This window comes from Camelus ferus, chromosome 27, assembly GCF_009834535.1.
Source record: "Camelus ferus isolate YT-003-E chromosome 27, BCGSAC_Cfer_1.0, whole genome shotgun sequence".
Classification (NCBI taxonomy): Eukaryota; Metazoa; Chordata; class Mammalia; order Artiodactyla; family Camelidae; genus Camelus; species Camelus ferus.
Window position 1 is genome coordinate 12,759,198 of NC_045722.1, and position 26,833 is coordinate 12,786,030.

Genomic DNA, 26,833 nt, shown 5'->3' on the forward strand with positions numbered 1-26,833 from the left:
CTATGTCTGTGAGTCTATTTCTGTTTTGTAAATAAGTTCATTTATATCATTTAAAAAAAAGATTCCACATATTAGAGACATAATGTGGTATTTGTCTTTATCTGACATACTTCACTTAGTATGATAATCTCTAGGTCCCTCTGTGTTGCTGCAGATGGCATTATTTCATTCTTTTTTTATGGCTGAGTAATATTCCATTGTGTGTGTGTTTGTGTGTGTCTGTACACACCACCTCTTCTTTATTTGTTCATCTTGATATATAACATATCTTCTTTATCCAATCATCCGTTGGTAGACATTTAGGTTGCTTCCGTGTGTTAGTTATTGTGTATAGTGCTGCTATGAACATTCAGCAAGGATTTTTAGCACATCCTATGGTGCAAGTAGGCAGCAGGGACGGAAACCTCCCGGGGAGGGTTGAGATATGCCCACAAAGGTCTTCCCCACCAAGCTGGATGTGATAAGGCTTTAAAGAGAAGCCCAGCCAAGGATCAGAAGATCAAGGCAGGACTTTGTGGAGTAAGCAGCACTGAAGGATAAGTAGAAAGGATCAAAATATGACTTCCCGACCTTCCCATAAAGTGTTTGAGTTTCATGTGGTATTTTTATATTGATTCTCTTAATGACCATGAGAGAGGCAGGTCGTTTTTTTCAGTAAGGACATGTGGGGACGGGGTAGAGCAGAGAGAGGGGGAAAACAGGAAATGGCGGGAAGACCACGTTGACCAGGTGGCTGAAAGGACAACAGAATGTCCGGAATAAGAGCAGCAGGCTTCAGAATCCGACCATTGAGACCTCACATCTTCACGTCTCGGTCGTGGGACATTTGGGAAGGTCCCCCATCCTCTGGGAGCCTCCGTGCCTTCATTTACAGAAACGATAAAACCTCTTTGCTAAGGTGGGACTGGAATGCAGTTGTGGAGTAAGTGCGGGGCCTGGCGCACAGAAAAGGCCAAACGGTGTGGCTCCCCATCCTTTTAGATGGGTTGCTGGGGTCTGAGTCATGTTGTAGGAGTGCAGCTGCAAAGGCAGACGTGGGTCCCCAGGTCTAGTGGCTGATAGGCAAAAAGATGTCTTAGTTTGGGAACCCCTAGAAGCAGACTCTGAGAAAAATAGTCATTTATTTGGGATGCCACCCTAGGAAATCTAAGTTGGGGTGTGGGGAGCTGAGACAGGGAGCCAGAGAGGGTGGGATATCAAACTGGCAACCACTACGAGACGGCTGGCCTTTAATCCCACGAGGAAACTCCGGGAGGTGGTGTAGAGCAGAGACCTCAGTGTTATCCTACCTGAAGGAGAGGCAGATGAAGGATCTAGGCTGTTTGCCCACCATCACCCCTAGGAGGGTGCTCCTGGGGTGCTCAGTCCTTCAGACACTTGGCCTGCCCTGGAGAAAGCTCTCAGGCAGAGATGCAGATACTGGCAACTAGGAGTCAGCCAGCAGTATGAAGTGAAATGGTCCCAGGGACATCAGGGGACACAGGACATTGGAAGGCTTGCAGTGTCTCATCCAGCCTGTGCCTGACTGTGTTTTCCTGCTGGCTGTTTACATGTTTATTTCATAGTCTCCCATCTTTACCTCTGTGGTCTTGAGCCTTGATTGTGCTGGGCTCCTACCTTTGAGCTCAAACCAGGCCCAAAGGACCCGCTCATCCTCTTGGAGACACAGGTTACCTCCTGGCAGCCACGTTGCAGACACGGATGCTCTCCTCCTCCGCAGCATCCTCTCTGGGAAAGGTGCTGCTGTGGGGAGGTCGGATGCACCAGGGATGGAGAGGCTGCCCCTCAAGGAGTTCTGGGACAGGGACAGTTCTGGGGCCCCAGCTGGCCACATCCTGAAAATGAGCATGGATGAATCTCTTAGCAAAAAGGGCACCTTTAGCTCCCCAGACTATAGTCCCGAGGAGCCTGCTGGGTGCCCCAGGCCTTTTGGAAACACTGACTCACTCTCTGGGCCCTCTGAGGCTTATGCTTTACAGACTGGGGCATTCTGTCCATCTCCACCGACAAGTGTGATTTCAGACTGCACAGATCAGCTGGCCGGGAGAGGAGATGAAAGACTGAAGGGAGAGGCCAGGAGAGAAAGCCAATGAGATGGGGCGGGGGGGGTGCCCAACAGAAGAGAGGTTGGAAGAAGCCACAAGGCTGCTGAGAGGAGGCTGGTGGTGAAGAGAAGCTCCTCCCGCCTCCCTCCCCCGACCCGTGGCGAGATTAATTAGGAGATGACCTGGAAGGTGAGAGAGGGAGACCCTGAAGGGGGCTCATGCAGGTTTGGGGCAGCAGTAGTCACCTGGGGAAAACCCGGTAAAGGGTGTTTGGGAATGCTAACCTGTGGACCCTGACTCACTTGTAATGCAGATAGATTTGCACATTTCAGCCCTGGTGTGGTCCTTTTCAGGAACCCAGACCTCTTAGAAATGTGCGATCTTTTACAAAGAAAAAAGGGAGGGAATAGGAGAGGTCAGAATAATTCAGAGCACCACTCACAATTATTTCATAAAGCTGCTCTCTCTATGAAGAGCTTGGTGTGCCCTATGCAAATGTTTATTCCGGGGGAGTCTCTTAGGAGCAGACCCAGTGGAATGGGTCCTCTTTAGCAAAGAGGCAGTTTCTATTATGAAAAAGCCCAGCATCTTAATGTCCTGTCATCCTTTTCAGAAGTGTTGGGGTCCCCAGACTCTCACAGGCAATGGCTAACCTCTCACAGCTTTCAGCACAGGGAACAGCAGACTCAGCACCATCCGCCTGATGGGCTGGCAGAGCCACCCCCGCATCCAGATGGCGTGAATCGGGAGCGTTGGTTTTCCTTGGGCTCATTTGCACCTTGACCCCTCTGCACACACATAGCCTCTGTGAAGTCCCAGGAAGTGAGAGTTTGGTGCCACACCGCTTCCCCGAGGGTCTGAGCTGAGTCCTGAACAGTTTTTCATTTTCAGGAAATACACAAGCAAGTGCTGGGCTGGCCTGGGACTTGCATTGTGGAATTGCATGTGGTGTTGGGGCGGCTAGGGACAGGTGAGTTCAGGTCTAAGGGAGACTGACAGCCGTTGGGCTGGCCCCCAGAGTACAGCCAGCATTCCCATTCTAACTTATGTCATGGTGGAGGAGACTATGGGGCCTTGAGTCTGGTCTGGGCTGGTACGGCTGACCATGGGCTGTGATATGGGGATCAGGGCAGCAGTGTGATTGTTAGCGAGAACTGATAATGCTGCGATTCCAAGGGGGGCAGACTGAGTCCACGTGATTTGAAATTGGTCCTGGTAGCCTTTAGCAAGGTGGCGATGAGGAATTGTGAGCAGGACCTGGGTCCATCCACTGGGAAAAGGAGGCTGATGCGTCCTTTCTGGGCCATTAGCGTCCAGCCGAGTGGCTAGAATTTGGGCAGGGCTCCCATCCCAGCAGCTCACTGAAGTGACAACCAGCACCTGGGCGGAGCCCCCGTCCTGGCGATGAGAAATTCACAGTGGGTACGAGGGGGCACTGCAGCTTGGTGCCACAGGAGGCCTCTAGGGTTGGAAGCAGCTGGCGCATAGTGGGTCCTTTATAAATGAATGAAGGCAGTGGAATTCCAGCGCCACTTGTGCTGAGGTTCAAGTTTGCCGGACCAGCCCGACTGCCAGGCTGGAGATGAACCTGCAGGTAGCGGTGCTCCAGGCTGACAGCTGGTGGAGCAGGCTGGGTGGAGGGGAGGCTTCCAGCCATCAAGAGAGCAGCTGGGCACGGGTCAGCCCAACAGCAGAGGCTCTGGTCAGTGTTCAGTCCTGCTGTCAGCTTTTTTACTGTCACTCTCCATCCCAATAGCCATGGGCTCTGCATTTCTTTCTCTTCTTGAATGGGGTGAAAAGAGAGTTGATTGGGGTGTACTGGTAAATCCCCAGCGTGTTCTGGCTCTAAGTGCCACCCTGGCTTGTTGATGTCCCCTTTTCCACCCTCACTGGGCACCACCAGTACTTTCTCTCCTGTGTCACTGCTCCTGGAAGTAGGAGGCCAGGCCGTCCCGCTTGCTGAACTCCATTCCGGGAGCCAGGATGCGGTTCCACATTACCCAGCCCCTCGGTTTCCTGAGCAAACCCTGCTGTCAGCAGCCTGGAGAGGCTGCACCCATGTCTGCAGGGGTGGGGGCCGAAGGCGGGCTTCCCGGGACGGTTCCCCCAGGTGCTGCGGTGGAAGCCAAGGCACCACCTTGACCTCGGGGTTTCTAGTACCTCTAAGGCACAGAGGGTCAGTCTCCAGGCGGTGTGCGTGACCAGGCTCCCTAACAGAGCACCCTAGGAGTCCTGGTGGCGTTCACTTTTCCTGTCCCACCGCAGGGCTCCCCTGATGGCGCCTCGGGCCTCTCTTCACTGGTTTCAGGATGTAAAGTGCTCTCACCCAGGGTGAAGCTGACAGCTCAGGGGAGGGGAGCTCCTGCCACATCCAGGCCACATTCACTGAGGGCTTTTTATTTAATTTTTTTGGGGGGGTAATTAGGTTTGTTTGTTTATTTATTTTCTTGATGTAGGTGCTGGGGGTTGAACACAGTTATCTAAGCTAAGCGTGTGCTCTGCCACTGAGCTATACCTTCCCCCCAGGGGAGGGCTTTTTCGAGCCAGGCGTCCCACTTGGCCCTGGGGATGCCGGGATGAAACACACAGTCCTTGCCCCCCGGGATCTCAAAGGCTGTGGGGAGACAAGCCTGTCAGAGGGTAGGAGATGACATCGTGCGTGTCCTGTGAGAATGCCAGCTTCTGTGTGGAGCCGGTCCTCGTCAGCTCACACCAGCTAAGGCCGGGAGTGTGTTAAAATGGTGAGGTGCTTCCACAGCGGTGGTTGGTACCTTCTGCCCTGAGCTCCCTTGGTGACCACACCTGATTCTCCATTCGCCCCGGCCCCTCCAGGATTCAAGAGCTACATGAGCATCCAAGCCCGGCTTTGGAAGAGGCCCTTGGGGCCCCGATCTAGCCTTTTGGCCGGAGTCTGTTGTGGGTGGAGTTTGTGTCCTACCAGCTGTCACCTGTCTCAGGCATCAGTGCTGGCTCTGTGACCGACAGCACGGCAGACGCTCTCAGGGCCTAGAAGAGAGAGTCAGGGAGGGCTCTCAGAAGGAGGGAGGTCTGAGGAGCGTGGGTCAGTCAGCATCCCTTCTCGGCCCTATGGTTTGTGCTTTTCTGACCCTTGACATTGGACCCCGGCCCTGCCCTTCTCTACCCCAGGCTGGAGGCTGCCTAGTCGCAGCTTCAAGGAGAAGCTGCTGGGAACTGCTGTGGGCTCAGACCACTCAGCGAGCACAGACTACAGCATGGGGCCAGAGGAGGGCGACCAAAATAAACAGACTGCAGCTGACTTCGTTGTCAAGGAATTACATGCTCCTGAGGGAAGCCAGGCAAACCATGCCCCCGGGCGCAGGTGACAGTCACACACGTACGTCCGCAGGCACACAGCAGTAATTCCCCAGTAATTGGAGGGTAAGGCTGGATCGCTGATCATTGCAACTGGGTGAGGATGGTTTGATGAAAGCTTAGTGGAGGGAGGAAGATGCTGCTTATTGCCACCACCAAAATGATGTTCAGCTCTGCAAACATTTATTGGGTACCCAGGGGCTGGCTGGCAGGGAGAGGAACAGTGGCTCAGAGGAAGTAGGAGGGAGCCAGCCCTGGTGGCAAGCGCTTTGTGTGGCTGACTTGCAAAGTGCAGGCTGTTCTACTAGGAGGTGGAGGCAGAGGGGAGAGGTGGGAGACAGGGTCTCACGCTACCTGCATGTCACAGCCTCAGCCCCTGCAGTGACAAGCACGGTCACTCTCTTGGCCAGTTCCTGACCTCAGTCCCTGTACAATGACTGCTTGAAAAGGAAAAATTCACTTCTTTTTCTCTGCTGTGCTCACTTCTGGCCATCAAATGTGTGGCAATTTCTCCCCATGCCAACCTGTCCTCTAATTCTCTGTGGTCACCAGGTGGGTGCCCTACAATTCAACTCAATTTGGACACCACCTACCTGGGGTTAGTGTCACTTCCCACAGTTAGTGGCTCTGTCCCACAAGGCTACATCACCCCACTGCCTCAGACACCAATCACAAGTCCAGATTGTCACCTGAGCTTCTGACTGAGTGGCTATAGGTTGAAGGTTCCCAGGACCCCCTCCTTGGGTTGGCAATTTGCTAGAGTGGCTCACCGAGCTCAGGAAAACAGTTTGCTTGCTATTTATTATTACCAGTTTATTATAAAAGGATACAACTCAGGGGCAGCGAGATGGAAGAGATGCAGAGGGAAAGGTATGAAAAGAAACACGTAGCTCCCATGCCCTTTCCAGGTGTGCCACCCTCCCAGCACCTCCACGTGGTCACCAACCTGGAGGCTCTCCAAACCCCATTTAGGATTTGTATGGAGGTTCATTATGTAGACATAATTGATTAAATTATTGGCCACTGATGATTAATTGAAGCTCCAGTCAGGTGGGGCTGAAGGTTCCAGTTCTCTAATAACTTGATTGGTTCCCCCATCCTGAGGCTATCCAGGAGATCCCAGCCACTGGCCATCTTATTGACAAGCAAAAAGATCCAACACTGGAGATTCCAAGTGTTTTAGGAGCGCTGTGCCTGCAAACAGGTACAGAGACCTAATATATGTATCTATTATTGCCCAGTGCTTTTCTTTTTGGAGGGGAAAGTAAGCATTCTTTGAGCTCTGGCATATTCTGGACGATGTGCTAGGTCTTGTGCAAACACTGCTTTAAGTCATCTTTACAATGCCTCTGTGAAGTTGGCACCACCATCACTATTTTATAGGTGAAGAAACTGAGGCTATGGGAGATTACCCAGCTAGTCAATTGCAGGCTGGATGTTCAAGTTCATTGCTGACTCCAAAGCTTACTATTTTTTACTGCACCAAACTGCTTCCGAAAGTCTAGAGAAGAAGCAGGGAGGAGAAGGGATGATAAAGCTCACAGGCTGGCTTCTCTGTTGAGGTGAGCACACCTCCCTGATGCAACTTGGCTTTTTATTTCCTAGGACAGAAGGATGAGGGGATCTAGGATGACAGGAGTGAGAGTCACATGTCCCCCTAGGAATCCCTCCTTCCTCTCAGCTTCGATTTGGATCTGAGTCTCGGGGACGCATTTCAACAGTGCCATGGGTTGGACCTAGGGAATAGAGAAGAAGTTGCTCTGTCCTCAAAGGACCTGTGACTCTTTGTACAATCCCTTCTCCTCTGTTACAGCTTTCCCAGTAGGCTTAGGCCTTCCTGAAAGAAGCTTTGGTTTGATGTAACAGGCATTTGTTAACTGTTGGGGGTTCTTGAGCCTTTAAGGGATGTGTTCAATGTCACCATCGGGAAAGTAAAGCTTAGAACAGACTAGAAGGCACAGGCTGGAGGCTGGAAGTTCTGCCTCAAGGTTTTTGTACCCATCTGGGAATGAGGCTCTCTCAGGCAGGGGCTGTGGAGATCAAAAGATGAGAGGAGTTACGAGAAACATCACGGAGGAGGGATAGGTCGGACTTGAATCTAGGAAGGAATGAGAGAGAGAGAGATATCAACAATCTTCTTGGATAGATATGGTTAATAGATGGCTCATGTTGCCCTTCCATATACTGTGCCCATGGCAGACATCACTAATCAATCCCAGCTGTTCTTCCAGCTCAACCACAGACTCCAAAACACGGTGATCTGTGTTAACTGTCCCCAACCTACTGGTCTCGCATGTAAGTTGAACTTTCCCCAACCTACTGGTATCGCGCATAAGTTGAAATCAACTTGCCATCTCTGCTCTAATGTTTCAAGTCAGGAGGGCTCAGCAGAGGTAGTTTGGGAGAATTCAGGAGGTAAGAGTGAGCTGTTCTGTCTACATTTTGGCTTTTAGGAGTCCAGGGGAATGCATATTGTGAGAACAGGACGGCAGGACAGCAGAGAGGTTGGGCATTAAGGGTGGAGCTATAGAACTGGAATTCATTTCTAATTAGGTAGTAATTGAAGTCCCGTGAATAGAGAGATGCCTTCCATAAGACTAAGGAGATGGGGAAAAGAGCAGACGGGTTATTGCTGGAAGAAAGGAAACCGCTTACAATGCCGAAGAGAGGAAGGGAAACAAGTTAACAGAAAAACTAGCATTTCCTTCACTGAGTGAGGAAGACCATCTCTCCAGCCCCCTACATGGAATCCTTTGGAACCTTAAGGAATTGCGGGGCTGGTTTCCTTAGGGATTACAAGGGCTAATGCTCTTGGCCCCCTCCTTTTAGGTCTCGGATATAAGCCAGTGTTTCTTCCAGTGGTGATGCTTTAACGGAGCCTGCCTCTCTCCCTGCAGCCTCCCACTCCACACATCCCATTTCCAGTCTTGGCCCAGCTCACCCTTCCTCCTTCATCCTGTGACTTCTCTTTTCTTCTCTGTGGCTTGGTCCCATCCCAGCTTGCCATGCAGAGAGAGCGCCAGGCACCACCAATGTGATCTCGTCTTCCTGACGGTTACCTTGACTAATCACTCTGATACCCTTGGGTTCCGAGGATAATTATTCCTGCAAAGTCAAAGTCTCCCTTTCCACCCAGTGACCTGGAAATACCCTCTCACAATGAAAGTGCCTGGAGCTTTGGAGTGACTTTTCCACATTAACTCTGAGGTTGGGTTGCAGTGAGGAAATCTACCTTTTTAATAGGGGGAAATACTGCCCTCGTCAGCCTTTATGCAGTGCACTTGAGCCTAATGCTCACTTACCAGTTCGCCTTTATAACTTCCATATTGAGTGAATTAAGTCCTCCGTGCGGGTAGTTATTAAAGAAGTGATAAGTGCTTTATAATTCAGTAAAGGGTGGCCTGGCCATTTCATATTTTCCTAAGGAAATTGGCCACTCGAAGGGCTGCACTCTCGGGCCCCCTGGGGCCAGCTGATCTTAGGCACAGAGTTGCACTATTGGATTACTTTCAAGCCAGCTGCTCTGGCTTGGACCAGACTTTCCTTCTTGCTCAGACTTTCTCCTCCAAAGCTCACTGGGGAGAAAGGGTCAAAGCCAATGTGTCTTTCCCTGCCTCAGGCTGTTTCTGCTCTTGATCAAAGACCTCCTCTTTTTCTCCTACTTCAAAGCTGAGATGTCTAGAAGGAGCTGGAGGATTTATGATCAGCATGGTTTGACTCTCATCCGTAGACAAGAGGAGATTGTCTCCAAGGGGCCACAGGCCTCTGCCTCCCCTCTCCCCCCACTACTCCGCCTACCATAAATGGGTACCAATTCCTGCATCACACCTTTGATTTTTCAAATAGTTGAGAAAATGCTGGTCCCTTCAAGACCTCGGGAACCATAGCCTTTTCAGGGCTTGCTGCAAAGTCCCAGGGTTCTGAGGAAGAACAGTCATTTATTAATTTGTTCATTTAAATCTTCTACCATGAACCAGGAGCTGGGCTGAGTCTTGTGGATACGATAGTGAACGAGGTGGACAGGTTGCCTGCCCTCATGGAGCTTGTGTTCTGTTAGGGGGGAGGCACAATAAACAAGTAAACACAAATATGAGGTCACTATAGATTCTGTCAAGTGATATAAAGCAAATAATGAGAACCACTTTTCTGAACCTTGGCACCAGTGACATTCTGGATGGGATAATTCTTTGCTGTGCGGGGCTCTCCTGTGTTGTAGGATATTTGGTAATATCCCTGGCCTTTACCCGACTAGATGGCAGTAATATCTCCCCAGTTGTGACAACCAAAAATGTCTCCAGACATTGCCTAATGTTCCCTGGGGGGAAAACCCACCTCTGGCTTGAAAACTTTTCATCCAGAGGATGGTGACACAGAAGGACTTCAGCTAGGTTGGTCAGGGATGGCCTCCCTGAGGAGATGACATGGAAGGGGAATTCAAGTGTTTTTAAGGGCAAAAACCAAGTGCAAAGGCCCTGAGAGGAGGGAGGGAGCTTGGTGTTTGGGAGACTAGAAAGGAGACCAGTGAGACTAAAGCCAAGTGAACACAGGTCGGCTTAGTCTGAGCTGAGGCGGGAGAGGGGTGAACCAGTCATGGAGAACCTTGCTAGCTGGGGTGGAGTCTGAACTCCATCCCCAGGTGCAGGAGAAGCCATTGGAGGTTTGTTTTTGCTGGGTGAGGGTGGGAGGGCTCGTGATCTGATTTATGTTACGAAAAGCTCATCCAGGCTTCTGTGTGGAGGACAGATTTTAATCAGGTCAGAGTGGAAGCAGTGGTCGTGAGAGGCTGATGATAGCCTGGGTGATAAGAGGTTTGTCAGAGGTGATGAGAGTGGAGACAGTGAGTGAGTGCAGCTGATTATCTCTTGTGGAGGTGGACTTGCTAAGGTGTGGAATTTGGAGGGAGGGCAGGGAGCAGTCAATGATGAAGTTTGGCTTGGACAGTTGGGTGGCAACAGAGCCACCTGCTGCGATGGAGAAGCCCAGATGGGAGGACGGCAAGGGCTGGTGTTGGACCTGCTGACTGATGTATCAGGGAGGAGCCTGGAGCTTGGAGTGGGGGGGTCTGACTGGAGACACATTGGGCGCTCTCAGCACATGGATGGTGTTCAGAGCCAAGCACCCAGGTGAGATCCTGGTGGCCTGGTGGGGGTGAGACCTATGAGACTTCACCATTGAGGGATCAGACAAAGAAAGGAATCAGCAAAGGAGACTATGAAGGACTAGCCAGGGCAGTAAAGAGAAACCCAGGAGAGAGTGGAGTTAAGGAATTCATAGAGAAGCCAAAGTTTTAAGAAAGAGAGAGTGGTTAATTAGGTAAAATGCTGCTGAGAGACTGGGAAACTGGACAGCAGAGAAGAATCTATTAGGTTTGCCAACATGGAAATGACTGGTGACCTTGACAGTGTAGTTTTGGTAGAGTGACAGGGACAGAAGACACATTGGGCTGAAGAATCAAAGGGAGGTGGGGAGGTAAGGCTTGGGATGTAGATAATTCTTTTGAAAACATTTGCCATGCGGAGGTGGAAAGACCTGAGTTGGTACCTGGAGGAGAACATGGAGTCCAGGAGATTTCCTTTTAAATGGGCTCTCCTAGAATGTGTTTGTACACTGATGGGAAATTCTAAGAGAGAGATGGTGTGGGTAGAGAGATGGGAGGGAGAAAAAGTGAATGAGTCCTTGAGAAAGCGAGAGGGGGTGAGAGCAGGTGAGGTCCGCATGGGGAGCTGGTAGAGGGCTAAACACTGAAGCTCTGCTGTTGACCGCTTCGGAGTTCACTCATTCAGTCATTTACTCAGATGTCACTGAGTGTCTGCATGGCGCTGGGGACACACACTCTCACTCAGTGCCCTCGGAAAACCCATGTTCCGGTGAAGGCCAGAGTTGTGTGGGGAAGGGAAAGGTGGAAAAGATGTGCCGGGTGCCAAGAGCACTTCCACCTGAGCTGCTCCGATGTTCACCCACTTGCCCACTGTTGACCCTGATGGTGAGCGGTAGACCTGAATTCTGGTTCTGGGAGGGAGATCTGGTCCACAGGTCTCCCGAGACCTCTGGGATCACCCAGTTTCTGGGCTTGGTAGTGGTTCTCCAAGTTGCCTGTCCCCAGTAGGGATGTTGAATGGTGTGCCCTGGGCCACATCCCTCCTCAGAGATCAAGTTCAAGATTCCCGTGGGGTTGGCCCAGGGGGCCCAGGGTGAGGACCGCGCAGGTGCTGAGCATGGAAAACCACTGGACGCTGGCATGAGGGGCATCTAGATGGCTGCTTAGCACCCACCTGGGTGGCTTCCCAGGTGTGTACTGAGCCTGGGGTCACTGCCCCTATTTGAGATTCTGGAGGTGAATGTGCGGGCAGTTAGACGGATAGGATCTCTGTTCTCTTGTTTCATATTTCTAGAGACATGACAAACACGTAATCAAATAATCAAATAAGACAATTACAGATGGTTATTAAGGGCTGTGAAGGACATAAACAGGGGCTTGTGCCAGAGAGCAGCTGGCGGGGAAGGGAGGGTGGGCTCAGAAGAGTCAGGCTGTCCGAGAAGGTGACCTTTGAGCAGAGACCTGAGGGATTAGAAGGAACCAGGGAAGAGGGTTCCATGGAAGTTCTGGTGGGGAATAAGCCTGACATGTTTAAAGAACAGAAGGCATGTCTGTGTGGCGGGGACCTAGAAAACCAGGGAATTTATTCAGAGAAGCTCGTGGGCCGTGGCATGGCTTTGGGGTTTTCCTGCAAGGACCAAGGGAATTAGCTGGAGGTCACTCAGCAGGGAGAGGAAGATCGCTCTGGAGCAGAGACGGTTGAAGGAGAGTGAAAGCAGGGAGGCCGCTTAGGAGGCAATGGCTGTTTGCAGCTAGTAGTGGTGGCCCCCTGGTGCGCAAATGTGTGGGCACGCTGGGTCCTGCGCCCACCCAGGGGGGCTGCAGTGAGAATGGGGAGAAATGGGTAGACAGGTGAGGGGCAGGCCGGTCTGGTTACATAGTGGCAGAGCCGGACAGTGTGGACTCCCCCGTGAACTGGCCGAGTCCCGGGTGAAATCTCACTCCCGGGAGCTGGGTCTCTTATCGGGGTAGCAGAGGGCATGTGCCCTTGATTTTTTCTCTGTTAGGAGATGGAGCATTTCAGCACCTGAAGAGCAGAGGTGTGTGCACAAACGTTCCCCGTTCCTGGCACGAGTTTGGGGTGGATCAGGAAGCCAACACAGACGCTGTTGTCTCCCATCTGTTCACTGCACCATCTGAATGTTCCTTTCTGCGGTCCCGGGAGGTGTCTCCGATGCGGGGCTGGTTCACCGTGGCCCTTGGCGTGCAGCTGCTTGTAGGGCTGGTGTGCTAACACGCTGGCGTGCTCAGGTTGCAGCCCGAGGAGGTTCCCCAGGCACTCGAGTTTGGCTCCCCAGGCATCTAGTATCCCCCTTGACAGCTGTCAAGGAAGGGAGAGCCGGGTGACTTGGCTGGTGTGATCCGATGTGATGCGGCTCCTCCCCAACCCCCTTAGTGCCTGAGCTCCGTGGAGCTGTTGCTCCAGACGGTTTGTTTATAATGCTAAACATATCAGATAATTGAAAGCTAATGCTTCTGTCTGGATCACTAGACATAATATGGCTGGGTAACAAATCAATTTCCTCATTGCCCTACAAGGCTTCGAAGTCAGACACCAGGCACATTCCTTGTCCGGGTTTGTGCGTGTGCATGCACGTGTGTGCAAGTGGGTATACACACTCATGCATGTGTGTGCTCCAATGCTGAGTTGTTAGGAAATGAAATTCCAGGTTAGCTTCTGCAGGCACCCAACTCCATTCTTCAGTCTGGCGCTCTGTCTTAAACAGGATTCAGGTGAGAAGGTGAGGGGAGCCTCAGGTCTGACGGGGATCAGGGATATCTGGAGATGAAGAGACACCTGCACACAGTCTTGTTATCCGGAGCTCTTACATTCTGTACTGGAGGAGAAGAGTGCTCACAGACGAAACATCTGAGAAAGGCCAGTTTCAGCTACCTCCTGCCCGAATACACCTTCAAGAATGGGTATACTGAATATAATATACTAGTGGTGGTGCCACTGGGAAAAAGGGAATTGTAAGTTATCAACAAGAATGCTTACTTACCCGGAAAACTTAATTATCCAGAAAGAGGATGCCAGACAAAGTAGGAAAACAAGGGCAATAGCTGCCTGTCCATATGTGTGTGTGTACATGTCTGTGTGTGGGTTTTTTCTTATTCCTTTAAATCCTTACTCAGATTCTATTTGCTCCTACTTAACACCCAGCTCCAGCAGCAGTAATGGAATCAGCTCTGCATTGCACTAGTGCCAGGTATCAGTGCTGAACGGAGGCCTTGAGCATCATCTCATCTAAGCCTCACAGCAGCTGGATTTCCTATTAGGAAACCAAGGACTGGTGAGGCCGGAGTAACTGGCCCAGAGGAATCCAGCTTCTAAGCACCAGAGCTGGGTATTGTCTCCAGATCAGCCTACTTCCAGCGTGTCCTTTGTTTTAAAATTAAAAAAAAAAATAATGGAGGTACTGAGGATGAATCTAGGACCTCATGTACGCTAAGCATATGCTCTACCACTGAACTATACCCTCCCCCACTTTTTAAAAATTGAAGTATAGTTGATTTACAGTGTTCTGTTCATTTCAGGTGTACAGCAAAGTGATTCAGTTTTATATAAATAAATATATATATTTTCAAGTCCTTTTCCTTTATAGATTGTTACAAGATATTGATTATAGTTTCCTGTACAGTAGGTCCTTGTTGTTTATCTATGTTATATATAGTAGTGTGTGTCTGCTAATCCTCAACTTTTAATTTATCCCTCCCCACCCTTTCCCCTTTGGTAACCATAGTTTATTTTCTATGCCTGTGAAGCTGGTTTATAAATAAATTCATTTGTATCTTTTTTTTTTCAGTTTCCACTTATAAGTGGTATCATATGGTATTTGTCTTTCTCTATCTGACTTACTTCACTTAATATGATGATCTCTAGGTCTATCCATGTTGCTGCAAATGGCCTTATTTCATTCTTTTTTATGACTGAGTAGTATTCCATTGTGTGTATATACCACATCTTCCTTATCCATTCATCTATTGATGGACATTTAGGTTGCTTCTATGTCTTGACTATTGTAAATAGTGCTGCTGTGAACATTAGGATGCATGTATTTCATGAATTAGAATTTTCTCCATATACATGCCCAGGAGTGGGATTGCTGGATCATAGAGTAAGTCTATTTTTAGTTTTTTAAGGAACCCCATACTATTCTCCATAGTAGCTGCACCAAACGACATTTCTAGGGTGTCCACTCTTAACCTCTATGTGCCAAGGGGCTGTTGGAAGGAAGGATGGGCCCTGGGGATACAGTTCAATAGTAACTAAGAGCCAGAAAACCATTAAACATGGAAGCGATAGCCATTAGCATTCAGGAATGATTTCCAGGTAGGACCGTTTTGGGGAGAGGCTCAAGTTCCGCCTACGTCAAGAGCCTCTGAGGGTGTTTCTGTGTCACAGCTCAGCCGGTTAGGTGGGGTAATCATGATGACCCAGGATCATCAAGAAAATGTAAATCATGTTCTATCTACTCCGCTTCAAAAGTCAAGGAAGTGTGTAATGCATTTTAGGGGAAAAAAAGAAACATCCAGCAAGGAAGTTGAACATGCAGAGGTTTTGCATTTAAATTTAGTTGTCTGGAAAATTTGGTTACGGAGAACAGCTCATTAATAGCAGCGAGAAATCACAGTGAAAATAACAGGGATTTGACAGCAAGGGAGGAGAGAGAAAAGGTTGGGGGAAACGAGGGAACACCGGGCCTGCCACGTCTAAGCGAGGGAAGGATGCTCCCTGGTCCCATCAGCCGGTCCTTGTCCTGCTGGGTACCCAGGTGACCAGGAAATTTCTGCCAGGTGAAGGTGCTCCTCTTGTGGGCTTCCTCAACAACCTCAGTCTCCTGGGGTTGGACGGGGGTGGACGTCTCAGTGTTCCAGAGTTTTCTGTGTTTAGAGGACTTAAATATTGGAGGTATAAACAAGTCTTAAGCATATCCACATGGCACATTTTTAATTAAAATAGAGACCACAGTCTGTACCGTCGACTTTCATATGCTTGGAGAGTGCCAATTCATTACCAGATTGGCCCAAGCCAAACAGAAGGAGAAAGAAGCTGTGGTACAAAAGCACAGTTGGATTATTCTAGCACAAAGGATTTTTATATTCTCTGCGAATGTATTAATACTTCACTTGACATTGGCTCATCCCCACGTGGGTAGGAAGTGGCTCTCTGTGGATGGGGTTTATCTGTCCCTGGGACAGGGTGCTGGGTGAGTCCCTGGAGGTGGCTCCATCCCGCTCCAGCCCACCTGGCAGCAGCCTGTTCTTTGACTGTGGGGCTGTTTAGACCTCATGGAGGTTTTCTGAGCTGTAGCCCTAAGCCCAGTGCTGGCTGCGGAGCTCAGTGTTGTCATGAATTAAGACTCACTTCCTTCCTCTCTCTGGAAAAATGTTGCACATTGGCTTCTGGCAGAGAGTGGTGATTCTGTGATGTCAAGGAAGGGCAGTGTTGAGAGGCTTGGGACAGGGTATTGGGTCAACTCTCTGGATGGAATGTTTCATATTTCCGTGCAATGAAGAGGCCTTAGAAATGCAGAAGGGGAAATTTCAGTGGACAGAAAAGGCTCTTGGCCAGTGGATCCCAGCCAGAGCTTGGTGAGAAGAAGGGACCATTATTGCTTCTAGAATGTGTAACCTGACTTGGGCCATGGTCCAGCGGGCCAAAGACCCCTCCTTTCCTCTCAGGTAGTGTCCTTGTCACGAGAGTGTCCTGAGAACTGTGGTTTTTGATTGTCTTCTCTCACCTGGACCTTGTGACCTAGAGGTGGGCCTTTTGGTTTTGGCTTGGGGCCTTTTTGTGTTTGCTGCAAAACAGTCATTTTCAAAATTGTTTTTGTTTGAAGCTGTGGAACTGTTTGTTCAATGGAATCTTAGGCAGAAGCCTTATATAAGAAAGCATGGTTTCCTAACATTGGTGCTATGGACATTTTGGGCTGATAATCCTCTGTTGTGGGGGTGCTGCCCTGTGCATTACTGAAATGTCTTGGAGAATCCCTGAAGATGCCAGTGTCACTCTCTTTCCCCCAGTTGTGACCATCCTGTCTCCAGACATTGCCAAATGTCCCCTGGGCCGGGGGTGGGGTGGGGTGGGGCAGAATCACTTCTGATTGGGAAGCACTTGTAAAGGGACTAGAGTGGAGGTAATTAAAGTAGGGGTGGGAGCCTGAAATCCACCTCTTTGTCCTCTCTCCCCCCTCACTGGTCCTGGTTAAAGCAGGGGCACATATTTCGGGAATAAGTCTGCAGGTCTATGCAGGGCCTGCCACTGCCACGCACTCAGAGCCTGAGCAGACAGAGGCAGAATCTGGCAGTCTCACTGACCCATGGTCCGGGCATCACTCTGAGCTCTTTTCTCTCTGTGACAGGGATGGGCTGATGCATCCTGTGGTCCTGGATCAGAGTGACCAGTGACTGCCCCACACAGGGTTCAAGGGCCTAACCTGCCCTTTAAGAAAATGATCATTATTGATTGTTTATTACATGACAGAAAAAAAAATTGCTTGATGACAACAACGTGGGCCACCCAGAAAAGCACACAAAAAGAAGTCACGAATAGCAGTACTGGGCATTAGGCGGAGGGGACCACTGTTTACCACGAACGAAAGCAAACCAGACTGCTCTCGTGTTTTATCTTATTTATTTATTATATTTTTAGAGTCTGCCTTTTCCACTTAAACTTGTGGCTTCCCTATTAGCACAAAGCAGCCAGCAGAGTTACCATAACTGACCCTCTGGGGCTGGTACCAAGTGGTGAGTCATCGGGAAGACTTGGCAGGCGCCCCATCGATGTCATCTGCAAATGTCAGCCTGCACCTTCCTCACCCCGCATGTCCCTCGGAATCTGCTCCCAGCTGCCGGCTGTGCTTCCTCTGAACCTGTTTATAATTTCAGCTTGAACAATTTTCCTGGAGGTCACGAATGACAGGCTTACTACCCTTCCACCCTCTGCCACTTTGAGTTTTTTTAATCAATGATTGCTGAGAAGTGACAACTTCTGGAGAACCGGGATACCCTTTTTATTTTTTTAGCTGGAAAACTGAGAAAAGGCTGCTTAGCCTCTACAAAGCACAGGGTTAAAGGTAATCAGCATGGCAGGCACTTCCTGAGGACTTAACGTGTGCCCCCAGCTGCCGTAAGGGCTTCGTAGCGCAGTCTTTCAATCCTCATGTCCTTTATGCTGGAGGTATTTTATTCATCCCATTTGACAGATGAGGAAACTGAGGCACAGACAGGCGAAGTAACCTGGAGGGTCCCAGAGATAGAAATAGCATTAGGGCCAGGATCTGCATCCTGGTAGCCTGGCTCTAGGCAGAGGTCAGCAACCTTTTTCTATAAATGGCCAGAAAGTCACTATTTTAGGGGGGGTTTCTGTAGCAATTACTCAACTCCATCTTTGTGGTACAAAAACAGCCATAGCCAAGAGTAAATGAAAGGATATGAACACTGACATTTAAAGTTCACATACTTTTCACATGTCACAAAATAGGATTCTACTTTTGATTTTTTAAAAAATGTAAAAATGATTCTTAGCTATACAAAAAATGATTCAAACTGTACAAAAATGGGTGGCAGGCTGGAGTTAGCCGTTTGCTGACCTGCTTCTAGAGCCCCGGGTCCTAACCACACTGTTGCGGTAAATAGGCTGCTCCCCGATATAGGAAAACTCACACTCAGAAGAGGATGCAGGGGCCGTTCTATTGACCAGGGAGCCTTGTGCACTGGGGACTTCATTCATTGCCCTGCCATACCTCAGTGCATGCCTGTGCAGAGGAAGGGTCATTTTGGGGCATGGGGTCAGGAGGGCTGAGAATGGTGAAGCATTTGAATGCAATAATGATGGACAACTCAGCCACAATCAAAACACATTTATGGAGTTCTAATGTGGGCTAAGAAAAATTATTTCCGTTATTTAAACAGCTTGATTGACAGCTGCTGGTTGGGAGTAGTTCTTGTCTGGAGCCAGGCTCCAGTGAATGAAAGGTAGCCTGTAGGAATGCCGCAATCTGCTTGGTGGTTTCCACGGACCGATGGCCCCGTGAATACCCTGGGTAGGGGTGGGGCTGGCACAGGTCCGTCTGCTCCTTCTGGCCCTTCCTTTTCATCTGACGTGGGGCCAGGGTCCCTGCCCTGGCGAGACCAGACCAAGCACACTGTCCTGGGGCCGTGAGGCTTCCAGGGAGAAGACTTTGGAGCTGGATTTCAGTACCGACCTAGCCACCTGGTCCATGTCCCCGGCAGATGCCAGTGTGTCTGGCTGCTTAGCAGGGGCTCTGGGAGAATGTGGTTCAAAAAGGGCTCTTGGCGTCCCTAGTCACTGTGCGTCTCTGAAAGGCTTCCAGAGGCCCCGGCCACCGCTGCTCTGTGGCCTTCCTGGCTCAGGATCCACTTGGTGGCAGATGGCAGAGCCTCGGGTGGGGTGGGGCCAGGGAGGGGATGTCTGGGGAAGGTGGCTGCCACTTTTCTTTGCATCAGGCAGCTCTGTCCCAGGGTGAGCTGTCACCGCTTTGCACTCCTCGCTGAGACCTTAGACCTCGGGGGCACTGATGGGACCCCAGGAGGGCAGCATGGCAGAGGGAGGCCTTTTCCTGTGGTCCTTTGGAGCTCCTTGGGGTCGAGGGTGTGTCTGTAGCTTTCTAGAGCTGGAAAGGACCTTGGTCACGGATAGTCTAATGGTTCTCCACCTGGACCCCGAAAGCAGTAACGGAGGATGTTTGTCAATATAAGAAAAACAAAGAAGCAAAGGCAGGCACATCCACACCCATGACAAGCCCTCCCACGCTGACAGTCCTTCCCAGTTCCCTTGCTTTGAGCTGGAGTTTATCCACTGGGTGAGTTAGCACTGGTTTATGCCTGTTGATAAGAAAGCACTAGTTAACAGTGATTTATATCTTTGATTAATAAATTGGAGAAGATGAATAGTTGTTACTTAATAAATGCGGTGTTCTCGCTCGACACAAACCTCCCTAGACGTGAAGTCTCTCAGGAGAAAGTTCTAAAGGAGATCTTTGTAAAGAGAAGGGGGAGAAACTGCCGATCTAGTGCAAACTTTCCCCTTTACAAATGGAGACACCAGGGGCCCAGGGAGCTGAAAGCCCCAGCTGCTTGAGTCACAGAGGTGACGCTGGACTCGGGCTTGCTGGCTGCCAGCCTCAAGTTCACGTTCTTGCTGTGATACCGCGGTGCCTCCTGGGCGCCCCTCCCTTGTGGAGTCGCTTCTGCCAAATCAAGTCATTGATGTTCTTGAGTTCCAGGTGGATCGGGCTGTGGTCACCCAAAGGGGGCCATTGGTGTCTGATCCCTGGGGGACCCTGAGGTGGTGTGTGTTTCTTCTGGACTTTTCCACCCAAAAGCCTTGTCCACCAGCAAACACCAACCCTGCCCCCAACCACACTTGAGTTTTAGTACATCATTTCTACTGTCTTTATGGGCAGGAACTTGGAAAATGAGCCTGTTTTTAAAAAATCCTAGAAATGCAAAAGAAGGAAGGAGAATGGAAGGAAACTTAGTTCAGATGCCCCACAGGGAGACTGGGTCTCACATCTTCAAAGTATAGTCTTTTTGGAGCCGGTTGTGGGGGGATGTTAGAAGCTGTTCGTGGGCCTGGCGCTTGGGATCTCACGGTGGGGGACCCCGTCAGCCAGGTGGTGTGCGTGGTACCACACAGAGGAAGAAACAGACTCAGAGATGTTTGGTGACTTGGTAGAAAATCCAGCTCACAGTTGGCTGATCCGGGATTAAAACCTAGGTCTCTGGCTCTGAACCAGCACCTTTCCCACGGCCCCTCTGCTGACCTGCGCCCTCTCCTCTCCTCCCTGCAGACACATAGAGAACTGGCGCGGTCTGCACACGCTCAACGCCGTGGACATGGAGCTCTACACCGGCCTCCAGAAGCTGTGAGTGCGCCCGCTCCCGGGGTGGGCCAGGTCAGCCCGAACTTAGGGTTGAAGGCAGGACCTGAACCCAGTCTCCATGGCTAGTGTTCCTTCCTCAGCCCTGCACTTAGCTGATGGAACCCATGTGGCAGGACACTTCCAGGCACCTCCTCCTTTGGACTCAGTGAGAGTGGCTGTGGGGATTTAGGATGGGGGAAGGAAGGAGGCACAAATAGGGCTGCAGCCCTGTGGTTGCTGAACCAGACTCTTACCCACATGCTGGGATGGGCACATCCCTCAACCTTACCCAGGTCTCAGTGGGGTGTAAGCCCAGAGGCCTCCCACTGGACCCCCAAACTGGACCACCCCATGATGACTGATGGTGAAGAGGTACATTCAGTTCACAGGGGCGGCTGCAGTCCAGCCTTGGGCTGACTGGCTGTTTCTCTGCCCTGTGAGCTCTACTGATCCTCTTTTTCTCTCTTTCTCCAGGACCATCAAGAACTCAGGACTTCGGAGCATCCAGCCCAGAGCCTTTGCCAAGAATCCCCACTTGCGCTATATGTGAGTAGAGCGGCAGCGTGTGGATGGGTGGGTGAGGGGCATGTGGCAGGGAGGCAGGGTCCTGGGCAGTGAAGCCCAAGGCCTGAGACCTGGACCTGGCTTTGCCACTGTGTGTCCTGGGGCAAGTCCCTTTGCTTCTCTGGGCCTTAGATTTTGCCTCTTAAAATGAGGGTTTGGGATTTGATGATCTCTAGGGTTCCTGCCAGAAGGAAAAGCCTAGGACCAGGGCTTAGTGGGAGGGTCTGTTGACACTCAAGTTTGTTCGTGTCCCATGATGAAATTTGCAGTTTTATAGGAATGTAAGTGAGAGGAAATTCCCCACGTAAGTGTAGTATGTGATATGACTACTACACTTTTCAGTCTGTGTGTGTGTGTGTGTGTGTGTGTGCATGTGCTGGGGTGGGGGTTGGAAGAGGGAATCAGGGCAGACCAAGTGTTATGTCTAAATAGATTCTGGGTTCAATGCAGAAGAGCTTTGAAAAGTGGAGACTCATGTACATAAGGTCACACAGCTTTGGGTCAAGCTGGAGGTCACATGGCTCTGGTGGGATCCTGTCTGTGCCTCCTTCCTCCCGCCTCTCTCCTCCTACTACCTGCCATGTCCTCAGGGTTGGCTCTGTCCAGATCTGTGAGGATGGAATCACATGAACCTGGTGCTTCCACTGCAAGCCTAGTTCTGGCTGAATTCTCCGGGATTCGATGGGAGGACCACCGTTTCCTGGGGAGAGGTGGGCTTGACAGGAAGCCTAGGGCCAGTGCTTAGGGGAAGTGCCAACAATCTGTACCCATGGTGGGAGGTCCTTGCTGTGCGGTCAAGTCTTCTCTGAGAATGGTGGTCAAGTCTTCTCTGAGAATGGTGGTCATCTTGGGCATCTACTGGGCGTGTTCTCCAAGAGCAGAGATTCCACAGGAGCCAGGAGGTGGGATGGAGTCTTTACTGTATTTAGGGAGAAAATGGAGGAACAGGGTGCAGACGGACCTTTCCTTTGGCCACTTGAGAGTTGTACTGGCCCAGGCACTTTGCGTTTGATGGTGGAAGGACATCCCGGCTGCACAGGACTTTCATGGGAAGAGACAGAGCATCTGAGGGGGGTGGCAGAGACGGGAGGGAGGGAAAGAGAAAAGATGGTAGAGAATTGTGGTGGGGGAGTTGTTTCTCTTCCCAGGGGTCCTGGCCTCACCCCTGGCCTCTGTGTGTTTTCCTAAGCACGTAGAGAGTGCTCGATAATTTTTTTTTAAATTAGTTATGGCCACCCCTCTTTGTGCTGAACTTCCTTTCCTCCCTCTGGGCTTAGCACACTGTATGGCCATTGCTCAGGGCCTGAGGTAGTAGCTGTGGGGGACCAAGACCTCCCCTCAGCCGCCTCACTTAGCCGTTGCCCCCTGCCCCTGGCTGAGCCTCTGTGGTGGGCTTCTCCTGATGTGTGTTCTTTGCCGCTGGGGGCATAGCTGGGATGAGAAGAGGGCCTTGGACCAGATGTTGCAGGTGTTTGTTTTATTGGGGATTTGAGTTTCAATGTAAACTATCCCAGGGGAGGAAGCTTTTGACCTCTGAGACATCTCCTTTTCATACTAACTCCCCCAAGGGTCACAAAGCCAAATGCCCACGGTGGACCAGGTGGGGAGAGTGGAGGCTGGGGGCCACATGTCACCTCTCAGGGATCAGCCTGCAAGCAGTTCCAGCTGACTGCTGTCATGAGGAGGTGGGGCCTCGGGTTGCCAGATGTACTGTTTTTTCAAGAAGAGCCAGAGGTCTGGTGACACCTTTCAAGTTTCAAATACTGACAACTAAAAATAAAACCCCTTGACTATGTGGCCCGAGCAGAACTAGTCTGTGGGCAGACTATGACATCTGGAGTGCACTTTGTGGTCTGGGGTTATCTTGGGAGACAGAAGCTGCCAACATGGGAAAGGGCTCTGTCCCCTTTGAGGATAGTGGCTGGGTGCTCAGAGCCTGCTAGGGCACTGTGTCACCCCAGCTCTCAGGGAACCTGGGCGGGCTTCAGACCCATTGCGTTTCCACAGGCCACAGAGGTGGGAGGAGGGCTGTATCTTGGGCTACATGTGTCTCTAAAGTGGGTCGTACTGGAACATGTCTTTGACTTACACGTGAGAGTCCAAAAGAGGGCTGCAACTCACTGTCCCTTTTGGGATGATCTGGGTCTGCCGGGTGATGGCAGTGATGGGCAGGTGGGGCTTTACAAGATTCCCAAGGCTTTGGGTTCAGGAAGGGTCTGGTCGGAGCAGATTATGATGGTACCAGTGAGCCTGCCCATGACCTTGGACCCTGTTTGCCCCTGGACACATTGGCCAGCTCTTGCCAAAGTACTTGCTGTTAACTGCAAAGGGATCAAGAGGGAGAAAGATGGGTCACCATCAGTCCAGCCCCAGTTTGGGCCTGTCTGCACCTTGAGGGTGACTTGGATGCTCAGATGGGTGTCAGAAGGTCAACACCTGGCCCAGGGGCTCCACAAGGCATGGCAGGGCTGCCGGAGGAGCCTGGGGATCCCTGACAGAAGAGTCAGGAATTTGAGGCATATGTACTGGCTTCCACGATGGGTTTATTTATCAACTTTTCCCATTTACGAAGACACACCCCAAATCCCGACTGAGTGAATTTCCCGGCAGCTTCAGGACATTTTCTCCTGGCAAATGGGCCAGGTTTCTCTGCTCTCTCACAACATCTTCTATTTCTGTCCTCTAAATGCATTTACAAGTCTTCAGGCCCCAGCTGAGCAATCACAAGATGATCACTTACTCCAACACTAATTGCCAAGCCCTGGCTTGGTGGCTTTTTTTCCCCCTTCTTCTTCTTCTTCTTTTTAGGATGATGACTGGGAAGTCTTTTCTTCTCCCCTTTATACAGAATAAGAAGCAGGAAGTGAAATCATTGCCTTCTGTACTCGTGTCAAGTTATTCAAGTTGTTCTGATTGGTTCACCTGTCCCCCACCTCTAAGCTGCCGCTGCATTAGTCAGTGTGATTCTTCCTCACGCCAGAGGATGATCCAATGATGTGAAGGCCAACTTGTGTGCCACAAAGAAGACTGGAGCTTAGGATTCTTCAGGGTTTATGAGTGACTGACCATGTCTTCTTGACTGCTTCTGTTTTCTCTGTCCTTTACTGAATATGAAAAGTGAAGTACAGACTCACACACATCAAGGGATTTCCTTTTTTGAGAGCCTGAAATATTCTTGACCTTTATATCCTTTCCTTGATCTTAAGGATTTTGGATTAAGGATGCTTAAAGATAAGGACTTTCTGAATGGGTAATTGGAAGAGCTATTTGCTAATCTGTAAAATGGGTGTAATCCTAGTGCCTAGTCTAGTGATCGGATGTGATAGAGATTAACTGATAGGAGGTGCATACAGCATGTAACCTGGTAAATCGTCAGAGTTCAGAAATGGAAGCTGCTGATGGTGGTAGCAATTCTTGTTATCACTGGTGGTGGTGATCGTGGAATCAAAAAAGAGGGATTAAGTGGCTTGATGGCGATTCTGACTACTGCTTAATTCTGGAAAAGCTGGATTTCTGTCCTGTAGCTCTCTGGTGACTAGCCTACTCCTATCTACAATCTCTCTGATGACTTTCTTCCTTGAATACTGATGAATAAACCCTGATGGACTCTCTGTTGTCTCCATTTAGCGCCCCGCCCCCCCTGCTCTAGACTGTACATCCATCCCTCTTAGCGCCATTAGTTTCAGAGAGGATCTGATTGCCACTGATGAGCTCGCCGTTTATTTCCATCTGACTTGAGACCACACCCACCAACCCTACTGAACTTGGACCATTTGCTGAGTCCTCTAACCCCACCCCTGTCATTGACTCATCTCTTCCTTTCTGGGGTTTGTTTTCTCGGGGGTGGCCCACATGCAGCCTGCATCTCCATGGTCTGGGGTCCCCATGTCTACCTGTGAACTGCACTCGAATGATGGTACTTCCTTTCATCTGCAGAGCACTGCTTTCTCCTATGTCATCTCATTTAATCCTTTTACCATCCTGGGTGGGGGAGCGTGGTACACAGCCTTTTCCTACCGCTCGGAAGACAGGTCCAGAGAGGGTCTGACTTGTGGGCAGCAGAAGTACAATCGCACTGAAGTCCTCTGATTCTCTTTCCAGGAATCTTTCTACTGTAGCTCATGGACCAGAAGGGGCAGTGTTTTTCACTGAAGTAATTAAAATTTTTTCTTAAGATGTTTAGAAACTTGCATAAAAATTGCAGACATCGGAAGAGAAGAGGGAAAGGCTAATGCCAACTGAAGACTTACTATGTGCGAAGGTCTGCATCTGGTGCTTTGCAAATAGGATCTCACCCCTCACAGTAACTGTGAGTTAGGTTTCCCCATCCATTTCATAGATGAGAACACTGAGGCTCGGAAGTCATAACTGAGTTCTCTCAAAGTCACACAGTAGTTAGTGGAACAGCCAGGATTTGTACTCTGATCCCTTTGACTCTGAAGTCCATGAACTTTTCTACTTCCCAGGCGTATTTTTGTCTCTCTCTCTAGTTTTCACAGCAAGAATTCCATGTGGGAGGAATGGGGGAATGTCTTTAAAGTTTTATTAGAGAGCCGCTGTTTCCCTGGGGGATTTAGCACCATCCATCCTCAAAGAGCTCTGTTGAGAAAGCTCTGTTTCGTTTCTCCTATTCAGGTCAAATCCTGTAACAACAGCTACATTACAACCTGAGTATCTTTGTTGTAAAAGATTTCTTGATGTGAGCCTCTGGCCCACTTATTTCCAAGAATATGTAAGGTAGGATTCCAGCAAGCCAAAAGAATTTATTTAGTCCCTTAGAGTTGTTGTGGTGCTCAGTTGCTCTTTTTCTCCCCAAAACTCTGGATGTCACACTGAGTTATTCCTCTATGTTGTAAGCAAATGTTCACTGAATCTTCAGCTGGGAGAGCCGGCCCCAAACCCCCTGTGTGAGAGTGGGATGGGATGAGCAGGGGAGAAGGTCCTGATTTGGGGATGATGGTGTCAACTGTGTTATGATCACATAGAGAGAGACAGGTAGGAAAAGAGGAAATGACCAGGGTCCCTGCCCTTGCAGGACACGGCTGAGTCCACAACACCCTTCTCCCGAGACCACTGGGGTGGAAGCCTGGTGAGACTGATTTACTATGTATTGTAAATTACTCAGCATGTCTCTCCTTGAAGTACTACGCCCTCCCATTTCCCCATTTTGGGTCCTAAGACAATGTGTAGATATTCTATCTCTGCCTGCCTCTTACCTTTGCACTGACTCCTCTGAGTCCCGAAGGGGTTGTAACTGGCACGCTTGTCCACTCACCTCTCCTCCACGTGTGCCCTTCCTCTGTCCTACGTGGAGGACTTAGCCATTGAACTCTGTGTTGCCAACAGTCAGGAGCATAGGCTCTGGACATAGAAAAGCCAGGGTTCAAATCTTAGATCATCCATATCCTACTGTGGGACCTCAGGCAAGCTACCAGCCTTCCATGAGCTTTGAAGGGAATATGAGTTCCTGCTTCATGGGATTGTTCTGAGCTTCTAAATGAGACAGTGCTTGAAGCGGGCTTAAGACAGGGCTTTACAAAAGGCTCAGTGTTGTTTGCTGTTATTAATGACTTCCTCGCTGCTCATTGGCCTCTGATTTCACAGAATCACTGATAAAATTGGAAGGGACTTTAGAGCTAAACCCCTAAATTTATATTCCTAGTCCTGCTCCCATCCAGGCCCTTTGGGCTCTTAAATCAAACTGCCTAGCTGACAGCTCTACTTGGGTGGTTGAGACACAAGTCGGACTTAACTTGGCCAAAACAGAATTCTTGAGTCCATTCCACATCCTCACTCCAAACCCTCCAGTGTTTCTTGTTGCTCTGAGTGGCACCATCCACCACATTCAGAGGCCAAAACCTTAGGGGCCATTTTTGACTCTGCTCTTCCCTTTCCCTGCCCTC

At 50.1% G+C, this 26,833-nt stretch overlaps 1 protein-coding gene across 9 annotated transcripts in view; it reads left to right on the forward strand.

Moving 5' to 3' along the window:
- NTRK3 (neurotrophic receptor tyrosine kinase 3) overlaps nt 1–26,833 on the forward strand; it is a 342,122-nt gene that overhangs the window by 45,940 nt on the left and 269,349 nt on the right. For 8 of the 9 annotated variants that reach the window (XM_032469115.1, XM_032469111.1, XM_032469113.1 and 5 more), the window contains 2 exons: nt 20,295–20,369; nt 20,841–20,912. In XM_032469115.1, coding sequence (XP_032325006.1) covers nt 20,295–20,369; nt 20,841–20,912 — 147 coding nt within the window. Of the gene's footprint in view, nt 1–9,855; nt 10,036–20,294; nt 20,370–20,840; nt 20,913–26,833 lie in introns of those variants that run through there. The other variant, XM_032469118.1, reaches the window with a different exon arrangement.